Source organism: Amia ocellicauda, chromosome 16 (genome assembly GCF_036373705.1).
Source record: "Amia ocellicauda isolate fAmiCal2 chromosome 16, fAmiCal2.hap1, whole genome shotgun sequence".
NCBI lineage: Eukaryota > Metazoa > Chordata > Actinopteri > Amiiformes > Amiidae > Amia > Amia ocellicauda.
Window position 1 is genome coordinate 1,836,070 of NC_089865.1, and position 17,450 is coordinate 1,853,519.

Below are 17,450 nucleotides of genomic sequence, written 5' to 3' on the forward strand. Positions count from 1 at the left end.
TTAGATAGCAGAAGGGGTGTGGGTGTGTGTGGCACTCAGGATGAATGCTGTGCACAGCTGGGCACCGGGGAGGCAGTTCTGGGTAAATATTTCATGTTTATTAACAGAGATCATGATAATGAAAATTATAGTTAAAATAACAATTATAATAACAAACTTTAGTCCAATAAAAAACAAAAACAAAGAAAAAAAACAGAAATCTGACCCAACAGCCAGGCAGCGAGAGAGCAGCGCCCCCCGCCCCCGAGAAGCAACACTCAGGACAGGAAGATCGGGCTATATACAGGCTGCGTGTGTGTGCGTGTGTGTAGTTGTGCGCCTTTCTGTGTTTGTCAGTGTGTCAGCATCGGACCGAGAGTGTGTGCGTGTGTGCGTGTGCGTGTGTGTGTGTCAGGATGGACTGGTTGCGATGCGGATAGTGTGCTTGTGTACATGTATGTAGACCCGTGTGTGTTTGTGCCAGAACGTGTGAGTGTGCGTCAGTCTCCACGCATGCATGTATGTATGTATGTACGGACACGTGTGCGTGAGCCGCCCGGCCTCAGGCCTCGCTCTCCCCCGAGGCTGCGCTCTGCACCTCTTCCTCCAGGATGGGCACGATCAGGTTGTCCTTGGACATCAGGTTGTACTTCATCACGAACCGCGTGAAGCGATGGCACAGGAACGTCTCGTTCTGGGGGAGAGAAGTAATGAGGGAGGTGGAGAGAACGACGGAGAGAGATGGGCCGTGGAGCGACCCCCACAGCGCCCATCTGCACACCAGGCTGGCGTGTGAGTGTGTGCATCTGTGCGTGTGTCTCTCAATTCAATGCAAGCATTTGTATACATGTATTGCCAAAGCTTGTTATGTAATTGATACATATAAACAGGAACATATACATTTATAGAAAATAAAGTAAAACTAAAAATATAGATTAAATATTAAAATAATTAAATGAATAAATAAGAAAATCACTGAAAACAGTATGACATTTCAATACATAAAAGTAATATATATCAGTAAATTATCGTAATATTTATGAGAAAAATCTGTCCACACCCTGTCCACTCACTGTCCCTCCGGCTGTTTGAGGCAGACACATGTTTGGCTGCTTTACCATAATTATCTTCTCTCCCAGAAGGATGGGGACCTTTTCAGTGTCTGGAAGAGTGTGGATGCTCTGATATGGGTCAGAAATGTGGGGGTGTGTTCTTCTCGCATGTCTGTGTATTTCGAGCAGGACAGCAGGACCAGAACTTCACTGCCCTCTCCTGGAGGGGGTCAGCAGGGGACACAGCACCAGCACCACTCTGCCGGCTGCGCACTGCTCATCAAACCGCCTTCTGACTCGTTTGTTGGAATCTCTATTTTAGTTTTTTGAGGTTTAAGCTTCGTTCTATAGGTTAATATTTCGAAAATGTAATTTATTTGTTTTACTGCCAGGTGTATTGCCATTTTATTACTCATATTCTGTGGACTGAAAATAGTTCAGCATGTCTTCAGGGTCTGGCTGCTCAGTTGTTTCTTGAATTCCTCTGTGCTAGCCTCTGTCCACGTGGACGAGGGTTTGAGTTTAATGAGTTTGTTGGGGGTTGTGGTTCTTGTTTGTGTGTTGATCGTGTTAAACAGAGGACTGTTTGATTGTGGTCAGAAAGGGGCGTCTGTCGCTTCACTATGAAAGAATTTATATTGTCAGGGTCCATATCTGTTACGGGCTGAGCTGTAGTGAGTCTCCCCAGAGAGTCCCCCCTGGTCCTGCCATGGACAATGTACAGACCCCGCCCTCTACAGAGACCCGGGCCCTGCCTCCCGCTCTTGCTGCCCACGCTGTCGTGGCTGTGTCTGTGGGAGTCACCGGTGTGCAGTACAGAGAGGCGCTCCCCGCTGTGTGTCCATTCCCCTCTGCACTGATGTAGTCGACCTCTCTTTCTGTCTCCCTCCCTCGCTCTCTCAACCCCTCTCTCCCGGCGTCCCCCTTGCTCTCCGACGGCCCCTCTGTCTCACCTCGTACTTGTCAAAGATCTGGCGGTGGTGGAAGTATGCGTGGGAGAATATCCGGTAGATGCGGCGACACACGGAGCCCAGCTTCGCCACCGAGGACTCCTTAATGCTCACCCTGCACACACAGGGACGGGGAGAGATGGGGACACACAGGGACAGGGAGAGATACCGCTAACATTAAAGTGCAATAAACTTATACTATAAGTTATACCAGATATTCAAAAGTACAAACTGGGACACATTGAAACTATATAAAACAAATTACATCACTTACAATTTGATCTGGTTTATTTTGTTTACCAGCACATTGTAAATAACCATGTTACGTCTCCCTGTATCATGATCCGATTAACATGGACAATATAGCTTAATTTAAGTATCCTAGATATTCTCCCTTATTGTATATCTGTGGGAGAATGAGCTGCGTTGCGTTATTAAATACAGGGCGCTGGGTTTAAATCTGTCCCGTGTAGCCACTACATATCTATATCATGAATTATACAGTATGAGTCACAGACAGTTTCTTAAGCAAAACTCATACATGTGTATATAAATACGGCTACAACACTGGGATCCATAACTTACTGGAACAGTTTTCCCACAAATTCAGTGTTAGCATGTTTTCTCTGTAAACCTGCAGCTTTATCAATGTGCAAAATAAAAATCACATCAATGACATCGCTGGGCATCAGCTTTTATTGTGAATGGGATTCCTTTAAAAAACACGTTTGACACGGTAATGAATGGATCAGTTGTATTAATCGCCAAGTTTTGTAAGGTTGGGGTTTGTATTTCTGCAGTCGGTAAAGTGTCTATATTTGGATTACCATTAACATATAGCTACCGGCAATGAGGGTTTACAAATATAATTAAAATATACGATTCTTCATGCGATTGATCACATAAAAATCAGCCTCCGTTTTAAACATTTTAATAGTTTTAAGTGTAAACAGGGGGACGGCAGGATTTTTGCGATATTTTCAAACACTCTTAAATGTCTTTCTGTGCAAAGCAATTAATCCTGTGTGGCACTTTTCCATGGTACATGAATAACTGCTCCAGATGAATCGTTTTCCCAATGTAAACACACATATTCCTTCTTTGCAGAAGTTTCCAGCGCATCTCTGGCATGGAGAACGGCCGCCATTACTGTAGTTACACTGTACGTGGCTAGTGGAAACTGGGTATTAGTGCCAGTGTAGCGTCAGAGTGGACAGAGACAGTGGACAGTCGGGAGTGGACAGTGGGCAGCGAGGGGCTCACCTGCTGGGGAAATACTTGTTGCTGTTCAGCAGGCAGGCGGCCCCGTCCAGCGTGTGGCGGGTGTAGTCGATGGCTGGACACTGAAATAAAAACAAAGGGTTTGGGGGTCAGAGGGCGAGACACGGCGCTGGGAAGCCCTGTGTTCTGATTTCGTTGTTTTTGTATTCTCTTTTGCTCTGAACAAGTTCTATAACCAAAGACTAGCAGCAGTGAAGGACCGAGCACACCAGCATCTACACTGTTATTGTAATTATTATGTGTGCAAGCGGTGGCCAGGCGGGCGGCACTCTCACCTCTTTGGGTGTCTTGTGGGCGGCACACAGGAAGATCCACTGCTCGGTGGCTGTCATCTGGGTGCAGGTGTCGGGGTGGCACTCGCTCTGAGGGGAGAGGGGCGCTCAGACACACACAGGCTGGCACACCGACACGCACACGCAACAGCACACTGGACACTAGACTGGACACAGTAAAAGAGGCACGCGTGGACACGGAGAAGCACACACACAGACACACAGAGGCCGGGGGGGGTCCAGGGCACCGACTCACACCGACACGGACAGAGAGGAGCGGAGACGCAGAGACAGACAGGCTCACACACAGAGTGACGCAGGGAGACGGACAGACATGGAAACAACACAACAAAGAGACGGACGGAGGGACAGGCATGTGGGCTGTACCTGCAGTTTGACAGCCAGTCCATTCAGTTCCAGGCAGAACTGTCTGAAACACAGATGCACTCGGGTCAGACGGCAGACAGGCAGGGGTGTGCGTGCGTGCGTGCGTGTGTGTGCGTGTGAGAGTGTATTCTGTGCTCAGTACCTGAGGTGCTCGTATTTCCAGACCCCCTCGTCCTGCCCCTCTGGCGGCTCCAGGATCTTGTCGATGTTGGAGCAGTCAGAGCGGATACTCTGCTGGATATACTGAGGGAGGGAGGAAGAGAAGGGTGGAAGCAGGGGAAACAGGAAGAGAAGGAGGAAGGGAAGGGCAGTGGGAGGAAGGCAGAGGGAGGGGAACAGTGTGGGAAGTGAGGAAGAAGAAGAAAGAATAGAGTGAGAGAGAGACACACAGGTCAGGGTTCATGGTCAGCATGGTGCCCAGCACAATGAACCGCTACTGCTCCTCTCTCTACCTCCAGTGCCTCCTTTTAGTGATCCTTCCCTCCCTCTCACTGTCTGTCTGTCTGTCTCTTCCTCCCTCTGCCTCACTCATTCTCTCTCTCCCAATCTTGCTCAATCTGTCATCCGTCATCCATCTCCTGAGAACACAACCCCCCTCCCTCATCCCTTCATCCCCACTCCCTTTCCTCACCTGCTGTACAGCCAGGGTGCTGTCCATCTCCTCAAACGACTCATCAGGCCAGTTATAGAAATCCTACAGACAGACACAGACAGACAGACACGGACACATTACTGTGGGATTCAGCACTGCCCCCCCCACTGTCAAAGCAGACCCTTTAAAAAGTGGAGCTCCAGCTCTGGACACATATATTGATTGACTTATATAGCGCCTTTCACGTCAGAGGCAACTCAAAGCGCTTTACAACCAACATAAATAATGAAATAAATAACGAGGTTAAACTAACCAATGAGAATAAACATTAGTGCATACATGTTGTTCATAGACAGTGTTTTTAACAGTATGAAGTGACAGCGCCGCTGTGAAGCAACATGGCAGCGATTTCCCCCGGGGCTGACAGGACACTCCCGACACCTCAGCCCCGGACAGCACTGCGAATAATCACCCTTTCCACAGAAACACTCGCTAGAACAGGCAGTTGGATATAGTTTGTGTCTATAAATACATGTACTTATTTAAATACGGTGTGGATATCCAGTCACGATCCAGCGACCCACCACCCAACTGCACTTCCACACCGAGCTGCCGGACAGGCGGGCTGGGAGTCAATCAGGCCGGACAGCGGGGTCCACAGCCCGGCACCCGAGCAGGAGTCGGGCCGGACTGGCAGCGACAACACAGCCTCCCGGACCGACGGATCAGAGCGGAGCGGGGGAGCTGCTGAACACATAACGACAGTGTTGCTGTGCTGATGGGGGACAGACGGACACTGACGTCTGCCCGGCTCGGGAGACCTCGGCTCCCACAGGACCAGGGAGCCGTGAATACAGATCCGCCACCCCCGGGACGAGGCACGCAACACCGCGGCGCCGGCCTCTGCTCGCTGTGAAACAGGCCGCCGCTGGAAATAAAGTCCGAGGCGCCCAGAGCAGCAGGCCCGTCCCTCCTGCCCGCAGCAGCAGCCGCTTCCTCCCGGACGGCATCGCCCAAGCGCCGCCTCGGTTGCCCGTTTCCCCAGCCGACCTCCCGCCCCCCACGGCCCTCCCCGGTCCCCCAGCCCAGCGGGGCCCGTCTCGGCGGCTCGGAGGCTCACCTGCGCCTTGGTTCCCGGCCGATTCCTCCGCAGCACTGCAGTACCCTCCGCCATGACCATCTCGCCAGGGTCCCCGGATGCAGCCGACGCGCCGCTGCAGTGGCGCTTTCCTGCCCCCAGGGGGCGCTGGCGGAAGGGTTCATACTGTTCTGTGCAGATTTAGAAATACATACAGAGAAAATAAAAATACAGCTGCATGTTGAAATAAATAAACAAATAAATAAACACACGGACATTTAACTATTTCGACATTTATTTATTCATGCATTTATTTCAACATTTGTGTATTTATTTCAACATTTATTTATGAATGTATTTATTTCCACCGCAGTAGCATCCCCAGCTCCCCATGTTCATTAAAATGAAGGTCATTAAAATGGTAGGTGCTCCAGGAGAATCAAATGGAGATCTTTCCATCATTGCCTGGACTCAAAAGCTGTGAAACCGGTCCCCGACCAGCTAAGCAGGTTTTAAATTATAATTAATTCAACATGTAGTTACTGGCCAAACTAATTCATTTGCTCACTAAATTAATTACATCACTAAAAGGATGCATAATGCCAAATTACACTATTTATATACTAGCATGACTTCCACACTGTCCTTTAGTAGTCTACTTTAATTTAATGGCATACTGTACATTACATTAAATATATGTATATTTGCAGCTACACAAAACAATGCATTTTTTTCCAGTACTGAGGTTTGTCCATTTCAAATATACTGCACTTTTCAGTACCAAAATATTCTCAAATATATCATCATTTCCCTTGTGCTTGTTTACATATATTAAAACGCCTCTTAATATAAATGATTGTTATTAAAACGCAGTCTTACTGTTTAATATTATCAGCAAAATATGTATAATTTGACTTATTATTTTAAAACTTCTTAGCGGTGAAATGACGATGAATGACGTACATGAATGACGTAGGAAACTCCAAAATACATGCGTTTTCGAATACATAAGTACCCATGATGCACCTCACCACAACAGAAGTGGTTGTTTTGACAGCATAATAATATAATATTGATCTATCGATTTTATACACCTCTATATTATTATTGTAACTATTCAACCACTTTTAAATTAAATCTAAATCTAGTTGAATGTATGTCTAGAATAAACCAGTCGAATCGAGGTTTCTGTCCCGACATTATTGAACCTTTGATGTATTTTCTTTGATATGTAACGATTACATTTGCAGATGAACTACATTGGTATTCTTATGGAAAATGAAATAAAATATGAATGGGGGGTCTGAATTTGTTTTGTCACTAGTGTTCATTGTTTGTGTGCTTGGTGCTCTGCTGTGACTATTGACTATATGACTGGTAATGCACTCACTCACTCACTCACTCACTCACTCACTCACTCACTCACTCACTCATGTATGTAGAGTATATTCCATAATGACAAAACCTTTTCTGTCCATTTCTTTTAATTTTTTTCATACAAAGTATAAAAGTTCTTCACTATAAAAATAAACAGGCTGCTATGTACACCCCCCAGGGCCCTCAGCCTTCGAACAGAGAGCTGGGGGGGATGCAGAGCAGTCCACAAGCTGCCCAGGACTGCCTGCTCTGCCACACCCGGCTCTGCCCTGCGTTCACCGCATTGTCGCTCCGCACACGGGGGTCGGGGGTCGGGGGTCGGGGGTCAGATGGTGCAGTAGGTGTAGAGGACGTGGCGCGCCATGGGGGCATTGCCGCTGCTCTGGTAGATCAGGGACAGGTTGTAGGCGATCTCTCTGCGCAGGTCCACCTGTTCGTCTTCCATCCCCTGAGAGGGAGGGAGGGAGGGAGGGAGAGAGAGAGAGAGAGAGAGAGGGAGGGAGGAAAGGAGGGATGAGAGAAAGGAAACGTAAACACATGAGAATACTATTTTATTGAATTTAGTATTTTTCATTATACATAAATAAAAACAATTCAAATTTTTTAATGCTTATGATTAAAATCTTTAAAATATCAATCCTTAAAATCACTTAAAAAAATTTAAAATCTTTGTGATTTTAACAAGGAACAAAACAATTAACTTCAAAATAAACGTGCCCAAAACAACAAAACAAACGTGATAAAAGCAAAAACTGCTCACCAACAAAAAGGTCAAATACATTGAAAATAACTGAAAATGCATTGAACAAAATAAAGAAACAATTAAAAAGGTAAAAATAAAAAACAAACAAAAAAGGTCCAATGCATTTAAAATTAATCCAAAACGGTCAATGTATTTGACAAAAGAATATAACAAAACTATACCAAAACCCTAAACAATGTGGTTTAAAAACAACTAAATCTTTAAAAACAATTAAGATTCATTTTTAAAATCTTTTTTTTAAAAACAATCATCCATAAAATCTTTAAAGGATCTTGGACACATGAGAAGGAGAGGAGAGGGGTCAATGCATTCCCGATCACAGGGTTGCTTTGATAGCGTCTGTGTGTGTGTGTGTGTGTGTGTGTGTGTGTGTGTGTGTGAGCGTGTGGGTCTCTCGCGGTGCCCGTGTACCTCCAGCTGTGGCGGGGGACACTGCAGGGCCTGCTGGTAGTAGTGTATCGCGAAGTGCGCCAGGCCCATCTGCTGCAGAGCCCGGCCCGTGTTGTAGAAGCTCTCCTGGCACGGCCCCCGCAGCTCCATGTAGCGGTTCAGGAACGAGAAGCCCTGAGCGGGAGAGACAGAGAGAGAGAGAGATTGATTATTCAGACACAACAAATCGATAGTGTCCCGGTCTCAGGAAATAGAGAGCAGGAGACTAACAGATGGAAAGGAAATCAGAGGGACGCAGACAGACAGGGACAGACAGTCAGTGAGCAGAGAGACAGACTGGTGGACGGACAGGCGGACAGACCTGCAGAAGGAGGGGGTGTCTCTTCAGGACGAATTTTTGAGAGGCCATGTGGATGAAGGTCAGGCCCACACAGAGGCTGTAGAGGGGCTCATTGGGGTGCGCACGGAACGCCTGCACATACTGACCTGAGAGAGAGAGAGGGAGAGAGAGAGATTACAGGCACAATAACAAGCCTACACAGAGCTCTGTCCCCATCCCCTCGTCCCCCTGCGGTACCCAGCGCGTGTTTGAAGCTGCCGGAGACGAAGGCGTTGTGTCCGTTGAGCACGCAGAGCGCGTGGTGCTCCGGGTTCTTCAGCAGCAGCCGCAGGCAGAAGCGATGGTGCCGCACGTCCTGGGAGTGCAGGGTCACCTGGTTAAACACGTTCCACAGCTGGGCACGCTCCACACTGTCCATCAGCATGAGCCTGCAACACAACACACTGACACACTGATACACAACACAGCCGCTGACTGCAACACAACACAGTGACACCCTGCCACTCTGGGCCAGTGACACAGTGACACCCCGGCCCACAGCCGCGCGGTGCTCACCGGATGTAGCTGTAGGCCTTGCGGTAGTTGCGGTCGAGCACGGCGGCGGACAGGCCACAGTACTCCAGCTCCTTCCTCTTGGCGCGGTCATCGTAGAAGGAGTAGTACTCAAGGGACGAGTCCACGAGCAGCTCGGCCTCGGCGAAGCGCATGCGCTGGCACAGCACCATCACCGTGTCCAGCAGCAGCTGCCACCAGTCCTCCCGGGACAGCACACTCGTCTTCCCTGTGGGGGGCAGTCAAGCACATCAGTGCATTGGTAAATGTGACAGTGCGTCAGTGAGAGTGTCAGTGCGTCGGCTAGAGTATCAGTGCGTCAGCGAGAGTGTCAGTGTGCTGGTGAGAGTGCCAGCACGTCAGGGTTCAGTACCGATGACATCCAGGTATGCCGCCTCCTGGTCATCGATGTCAGAGATTTTGTCCCGGGACACCTTGATCAGGTGCAGGTGACGCTCCCCGGAGCACGAGCTGGAGATCAGACACACCTGAGCACGGTTCATTGCCACCTGGGGGGGCGGAGAGAGGGAGGGAGGGAGCATCTCAGAGATCAAGAGTGAATGAGTTAGAATGTGAGAGAGACAGGAAGTGACCAGGAGAGACAGGAAGTGACGGCCCACCTTCAGCAGCATGGCCAGCATGGTGAGCATGGTGTCGGTGTAGTCATCGGGCCGGCCCTGTGATTTCAGCAGAGTGGACCGGTGGAGCAGCAGCTTCAGCTCCTGCACACAGACAGCCAGCGCACACAGGGGTTAACCACACCGGGGACATGTGACACACACACTCCCTCCCTCCCTCCCTCCCTCCCTCGGTACCTGCTGCGCGGCGCCAGCATCCTGGGCCAGCGTGTCAGGGTCGTGCATGGGCTCCAGGGCGTCAAGCGCGCGCTGCGGCCGGCCCAGCTGCTGCTGCAGGGTGGACAGGGACAGCCGCGCCTCCAGGTGCAGGGGCGCCATGGCCACCACCTTACTGTAGCTCTCCACTGCAACCTCCATGTGCCCCAGGGCCTTCAGGCACTCTGTCCGACACAGAGCAGTGCGTCAGTGTGTCAGTGTGAGTGCGTCAGTGAGTCGGGGTGTCTGTGTGGGGACGTACCGGCGTGCCGCAGCCACACGACGGGCAGGTTGTATCTCTCAGAGCAGACCAGGGCGCTCAGGAGCGGCAGAGCGGAGCCGTACTCGCCCTCCTCCAGGAACGCCTCGGCCACGTCCAGGTACAGGTCTCCCAGCTCCTCTGGGCTCTGCTCCATCAGCCCGGTCAGCAGGCCCTGGGAGGGGGAGAGAGAGAGAGAGGGAGGGAGGGAGAGAGAGAGAAACTGGACATTTACAAAACCCGTAGAGCTATTTAACCCCCTTTTTTTTTTATATATATATATATTTTGATTGTCTTATGTTCATTCCGTGTCTGCGTCTGCGAACACTTTGGCAGCGTTGTCTCCTGCTAATAAAGCTGGTTTTGACTCTGGATTCGAGAGAGAGACGGGCGACTCACATCCAGGGGTTTGAACATCTGCAGGTGGATCAGACACACCATCAGCTTCACACGGATGTCCACGGGCACCTCCTCTGCGATCTGCACCGCCTGCACCTCGCCTGGCGGAGAGAGGGAGAGCAGGAGAGAGAGTGTGGCGGCGAGTTGCTCCCGTATTTACACTGGCGTATGGTCAAGGGCATCACGGTGGCGCAGTATAGACTCACCCTTGGCCTCGGCCTCGCCCTCCTCCTTCCCCTCTCCTCCCTCGGCCGCTCCCTCGTCCTTCAGCGCTCCCTCCCCCTCGCCCGCCTCCTGCTTGGCACTGTCCCGCTCCAGGGTGATCGCACAGAACTGCTGCAGCACCTGAGAGACACGGGCAGACAGAGGGAGAGGGGTCTTGACCGTGTCTCCTGTCCCCAGGGCCCGGTTCCCGAGCGTTTTGGTGACACTAATGTCAACCAGGAGACACAACGACCGACAGACACAAGAACCAACACCACACCACCCCTCTCGTTCACACCCCATGAGCTCACACAGACACACACACACACACACACACACACCCCTGTCTGACCCCTGACCCCTGACCTTCAGGGCGCGGCGGTGCTGGCGGTTGGCGATGTACAGCTCGGCGGCCATGTTGACTGCCTCCACGCTGACCAGCCCGGGGTGTCTGTCCAGCGCCTCCTGCATCACCCCGATCGCGGACGGCAGGTCACTCGTCTCGTAGTAACTCCTGCAGTGAGAGAGAGATAGAGAGAGAGAGAACTTAACCTCTCAAACCACAATAAAATCCCCATCATACTGGGAGTGGAGGCGCAGACTGCAACCATAGCTGCTAAATATGTGACCACCTGCCCCGCCCTGAGGGACGCGACCCTGCCTGCCACCTCTTATTTATTTATTTTATTGTGCTTTATTTTGTTATTGTTTACAGTATTCCTGTGGTTAGAATATTTGTAGTAAGCTCAAATGGCAACACTACAATGCCAATAAAGCTCATTTGAGAGAGAGAGAGACAGAGAGGTGGAAGGGGATCTGTTTTGTTTATATTTGGGTTGTGTGAGGGTGGGGATTATATTATATATATATATATATATATATATATATATATATATATATATATATACACACACATACACACAGTACTGTGCAAAAGCTTTAGGCAGGTGTGAAAAAATGCTGCAAAGTAAGAATGCTTTAAAAATTAGACACATTATTAGATTATATTTATCAATTAACACAATGCAAAGTGAGTGAACAGAAGAAAAATCTAAATCAAACCCATATTTGACGTGACCACCCTTTGTCTTCAAAACAGCATCAATTCTTCTAGGTTCACTTGCACACAGTTTTTGAAGGACAGGTAGGTAGGTTGGCCCAAACATCTTGGAGAACTAACCACAGTTCTTCTGTGCACTTAGGCAGCCTCAGCTGCTTCTCTCTCTTCATTTAATCCCAGACAGACTCGATGATGTTGAGATCAGGGCTCTGTGGGGGCCACACTATCACTTCCAGGACTCCTTGTTCTTCTTCACGCTGAAGATAGTTCTTAATGAGTTCATTAAGTAATAGATGAACAAACTGCCTTCTGCTACAAACAAATATTTCACATTTTGACTCATCAGTCCAGAGCAGCTGCTGCCATTTCTCTGCACCCCAGTTCCCGTGTTTTCATGCATAGTTGAGTCGCTTGGCCTTGTTGCCACGTCGGAGGTATGGCTTTTTGGCCGCAAGTCTTCCATGAAGGCCACTTCTGACCAGACTTCTCCGGACAGTAGATGGGTGTACCAGGGTCCCACTGTTTTCTGCCAATTCTGAGCTGATGGCACTGCTGGACATCTTCTGATTGCGAAGGGAAGTAAGCATGATGTGTCTTTCATCTGCTGCAGTGAGTTTCCTCGGCTGACCACTGCGTCTACGGTCCTCAACGTTGCCCGTTTCTTTGTGCTTCTTCAGAAGAGCTTGGACAGCACATCTGGAAACCCCTGTCTGCCTTGAAATGTCTGCCTGGGAGAGACCTTGCTGATGCAGTAGAACTACCTTGTGTCTTGTTGTTTTGCCATGGTGTGTGACTTTTGACAGTAAACTGAGTCTGGCTGTTCCTCACCCAGTTTTATTCCTCCTGCACAGCTGTTTCTGTTTCAGTTAATGATTGTGTTTCAACCTACATATTGAATTGATGATCATTAGCACCTGTTTGGTGTAATTGTTTAATCAGACACCTGACTATATGCCTACAAAATCCCTGACTGTGTGCAAGTGAACCTAGATGAATTGATGCTGTTTTGAAGGCAAAGGGTGGTCACACCATATACGGATTTGATGTAGATTTTTCTTCTGTTCACTCACTTTGCATTTAGTTAATTGAAAAATATAATCTATTAATGTGTCTAATTTTTAAAGCATTCTTACTTTGCAGCATTTGTTCACACCCATCTAAACCTTTTGCACAGTACTGTATATATTGGCAATACCAGTATACTGTTCCATTGCCCATAAAGTGAACTGAATTGAATTAAGAGAGAGAGAGAGAGAGAGGCAGTGTTGTACATTGCGTGCAGCAGTGTAGTACAGCGTCGGTGTAGCAGTGTAGTAGTGTGTGTACAGTGTGTGCTCTCACTTGGCCATGTCTCGGGCCAGCTGCATGAAGTGCTCCCCGTCAGTAGGGGGCAGCAGGCTGAGGATGCGCCGGTATCCGTCCATGGCCAGCTTGTGCTCCCCCACCTGCTCGTACAGGCTGGAGCGCTCCCACAGGAAGCGCACGTTGCTGGTGTCGTACTTAATGGCTGCGTGGAGGAGAGGGAGAGGGAGAGAGGGAGAGAGAGAGAGAGAAATGGAGTTTTGAGACACACACACACAGACATACACACTAAAGCATGCACACCCTCTCTTTCCTCACCCTTGGAGTAGCAGAAGATGGCCTGCCGGATGTTGTCCTGCTCCAGGGACATGTCTGCCAGCTTGACCCAGTCATCACGGTTACTGGGGTTGAGGTGGGCAGCAATCAGCCCAAACTGCAGGGCCTTCTCCAGGTCGCCCTGGTCCTCATAGATCATCGCCAACGTGGAGAAAGGCTCAAACGCCAGCGGGGCTGTGGGGGGGCGATGAGCAGGGTGGACGCGATCAATGCACTGACTGAATGTTGCGAATGTTGCCTGGCTGACACACTGACTGACTGGCTGACACACTGGCTGCCTGACTGACTGACACTGGCACACTGACTAGCTGTCTGACTGACTGACTGACAACACTGACTGGCTGACACACTGACTGAAACACTGCAGTGGGTGCAGTATTGTGCAGTACTGTGCTCCAGCCCCACCTTGTCTGATGATTTCCATGCACATGGTGATGGCATCCTCCTTCTCCCCCCGGGCGTACCGGATATTGGCCTCTCCCATCAGCCCCCGCAGCGCCCGGGGCAGCTTACTGCGGTGCCTCCGCTCCTGAGGACACAGACTGGACACATGAGTGCACAAACACACACACACACTGGACACATGGGTGCAAAAACACACACTGGACACACACACACACATCAGTCTCTGAGCACACTCACACTCACACTGGACACATGAGCGCACAGACTCCCCTGACTCCTACACCCCCTCACCCTCATCATCTTTTTGTTCTCTCGGTTCAGCTCCATCTCCAGGGCAAACACGTCCCCCGCGGAGGGAGCTCCCACCTGCTCTCCCTCATCATCCCCCTCTTCCTCCCCATCCATCTCTTCATCCTCCTCCTCCTCCTCCTCTTGCTGCTCCCCCTCCCCCAGCATGGAGGCAAAGGCACGCTGCACCGAGGGGCTCACCCCCTCCTCTGAGCCTGAGAGAAAGGGATGGAGAAAGAGACACAGGAAGGGTAAATAGACACAATCTGTCAGTGGGTGAGTGGGTGGGTGTCAGTGTGAATGTTATAAAGCTGAGGCACATGTATAAAATTGTGTAATCAATAGAGTCCATGTGTGTGTCTTCACAGCCACGTGTGCAAAAAGTTCAGGAACACACAACACACAGCTCAGTGACTTTGTGCTCAGTGTCACCAACGGAGACCCAAGACTCATCGCCCCGCTGAGACGGGTAAGCGTCTGTCTCGCTCCTGTTACATAAGAAAGTTTACGAAGGAGAGGAGGCCAATCGTTTGGTGTTCATTAATAGACAGTCAGAGTCTGTCAGTCAGTCAGTCAGGCAGTCAGTCTGACCTGTTGGCTGAGCGTTGGCTCTATGGGGGACTCGAGATGAGCCGGGCGAACACTCGTCTGGGGGGCCAGCATCCTCGTCCCCTGTGGCTCCACCCTCCTCCTCCTCCTCCTCCTCCTCCTAGACAGACAGACAGACGAGTGTTAGTACTGCAGGGGGCATCTAGGGGACAGTCAGTTTAAACACACACACACACCACAACACAACATGCAACACCCTCTCAGTTTAAACACACACACACACCACAACACAACATGCAACATACTCTCAGTTTAAACAGACAGACACAGACAGACACACACACAGACACAGACAGACAGACGAGTGTTAGTACTGCAGGGGGCATCTAGGGGACAGTCAGTTTAAACACACACACACACCACAACACAACATGCAACATACTCTCAGTTTAAACAGACACACACACAGACACAGACACACACACACACACACACACACACGCAGACGCAGACGCAGACACACACACACACACACACACACACACACACAGACGCACGCAGACGCAGACACACACACACACACACACACACAGACACACAGACACACAGACACACGCAGACGCAGATGCAGACGCAGACACACACACACACGCGCGCGCACACACACACACACACAGACACACCACAACATGCAAGACCCTCTCAGTTTAAACACACACACACACGCACACACACACACACAGACACAGACGCAGACGCAGACACACACACACACACAGACGCAGACACAGACACACACACACACAGACACACACAGACACACACAGACACAGACGCAGACACACACACACACACGCGCACACACAGACACACCACAACATGCAAGACCCTCTCAGTTTAAACACACACACACACACGCACACACACACGCACGCACACACACACAGACACAGACGCAGACACACACACACAGACACACACAGACAGACACACACACACACACACACACACACGCACGCACGCACACACACACACACACACACACACACACACACACACACACACAGACAGACAGACACACACACACACACACACACACACACACACAGACAGACAGACACACACACACACACACACACACACACACAGACAGACAGACAGACAGACAGACAGACAGACAGACAGACAGACAGACAGACAGACAGACACACACACACACACACACACACACACACAGACAGACAGACACACACACACACACACACACACACACACACACGGTCCGCAGGCCCACCTTCTCCCGGGTCTTGCGCTCCTCTCTCCGCTTCTCGAACTCCTCGAAGGTGATGTTGCCCTCCAGATACTCGATGAGCTCCGGACTGAAGCCCGACATGACTCCCACAGCCAGCGATACTCACTCACTACTACTGCGATACGAGCACCTCGGCAGTAGCACGTACATACCGGAGCATCTTTGACAGGAGGCGCCAGTCGTCATGTAAATACGACCCCCCAGAAACACGTCCCGGTCACAGTGGTTCCGGGTGGACGTGGACGCTGCTCACTCAGACTGTGCGTCTGTGCGTCACTGTGCGTCACTGTGCGTCACTGTACACCACAGAGCTAAAATCACTAGAGCGACAGTCATTTTGTTGTGTAAACAGAGACGCCATCTTGTCCAGGTTTAGTGCTGTGTATGTAGGCTATGTAACACATTTTTTATGCATTCTTCTGACGGTTATGCCACATAAAACACATACTTTATTCATGACGATTTACTATGTATGAGTAATATACTGTATATATCATTCATATTAAATTTCATTATTGAATTATTAACATATAATGTATTTTGTATGCCAATTTGTAGGCGTCATGTCTGTTAAAGTGTGAAAATAGTAGTTAAGTCAGGATGAGGCTCAACTTCCATCAGAAACAAATATTATTTGTAATCTGTGATGAGTTTAAATGTTAAAATGAGGCAGGTGAATTCACAGATCATATGGGAACTAAAGTCGTCGTGATGATGTAGCCAACAGACAGTATGAACCAAAGTCTGATCCCCTGCTGTCGATCACTGGCACTGTATAATTGTCATTGTCGTTTTTTGGATAATTTGCATCAGTTGCTGAATTGTAGCTCAGTTTTAATCTTATGTAAGTGATAATGTCAGGTTCTGAGGGTGTCTGGATGGGGATCTGATAGCGGTTTTCCACCGACATGGAGCCGGTGCTCAGCCTGGGATCCAGCTGATCTTTAGTGAACCGGCCCGCTTTTCCACTGGTTTTGGAACCGAACGCCGACGTCACTGGTGTGGGCGTTCCCAAGAGAAACACTCGCAATAATTATGAGGCGCTGTTAGGGACATAATTCACCCAGTGGTACATACACTATACTGAAATGCATACACTACATACGGACAGCTGTGTTTAGTCAGAAATCCCGGGGTTCTAGTGCAACATGATTACATTTCATTATTATTATATATTACTATTATTTATTTATTAGCAGACGCCCTTATCCAGGGCAACTTACACTACATAAGAGCATTATACAAGTGCAATACAGTATACAATTACAGATCAAAACATAGTACAAATTACAAGATCAAAATGACATAAGTGCATAAGAACAAATACAGTAAATCCAGGTCCTACATGCTTGTGAGCTAATCATTGCAGACAAGATGTGAAGTCCTAGTTAGAGCTCAGGGGAGGGACACAGGGGGATCAATAGAAACAACACGATATTGTACTGGACTGCACCAATACACTTATATAGCCGGGCAACATTGTCGTAATT

At 49.4% G+C, this 17,450-nt stretch overlaps 2 protein-coding genes across 2 annotated transcripts; both read right to left on the reverse strand.

Annotated features, from left to right (window-relative positions):
- Nucleotides 1-76: 76 nt before the first annotated feature.
- mob4 (MOB family member 4, phocein) lies at nt 77-5,760 on the reverse strand. The gene is made up of 8 exons (XM_066688478.1): nt 5,634-5,760; nt 4,553-4,615; nt 4,064-4,164; nt 3,922-3,964; nt 3,538-3,624; nt 3,245-3,324; nt 1,985-2,096; nt 77-673 (listed from the first exon to the last, which is right to left on the reverse strand). Exons 1-8 carry the CDS (start codon nt 5,691-5,693, stop codon nt 542-544), a joined length of 678 nt encoding a protein of 225 aa, XP_066544575.1. The 5' UTR covers nt 5,694-5,760; the 3' UTR covers nt 77-541.
- A 114-nt stretch (nt 5,761-5,874) lies between these two features.
- On the reverse strand, nt 5,875-16,213 carry gtf3c3 (general transcription factor IIIC, polypeptide 3). The gene is made up of 18 exons (XM_066688476.1): nt 15,943-16,213; nt 14,691-14,808; nt 14,103-14,314; nt 13,812-13,935; nt 13,389-13,580; nt 13,110-13,275; nt 11,075-11,222; nt 10,711-10,849; nt 10,505-10,605; nt 10,109-10,280; nt 9,829-10,031; nt 9,634-9,735; nt 9,387-9,522; nt 9,017-9,242; nt 8,699-8,889; nt 8,483-8,607; nt 8,143-8,295; nt 5,875-7,416 (listed from the first exon to the last, which is right to left on the reverse strand). Exons 1-18 carry the CDS (start codon nt 16,039-16,041, stop codon nt 7,294-7,296), a joined length of 2,730 nt encoding a protein of 909 aa, XP_066544573.1. The 5' UTR covers nt 16,042-16,213; the 3' UTR covers nt 5,875-7,293.
- Nucleotides 16,214-17,450: the final 1,237 nt, after the last annotated feature.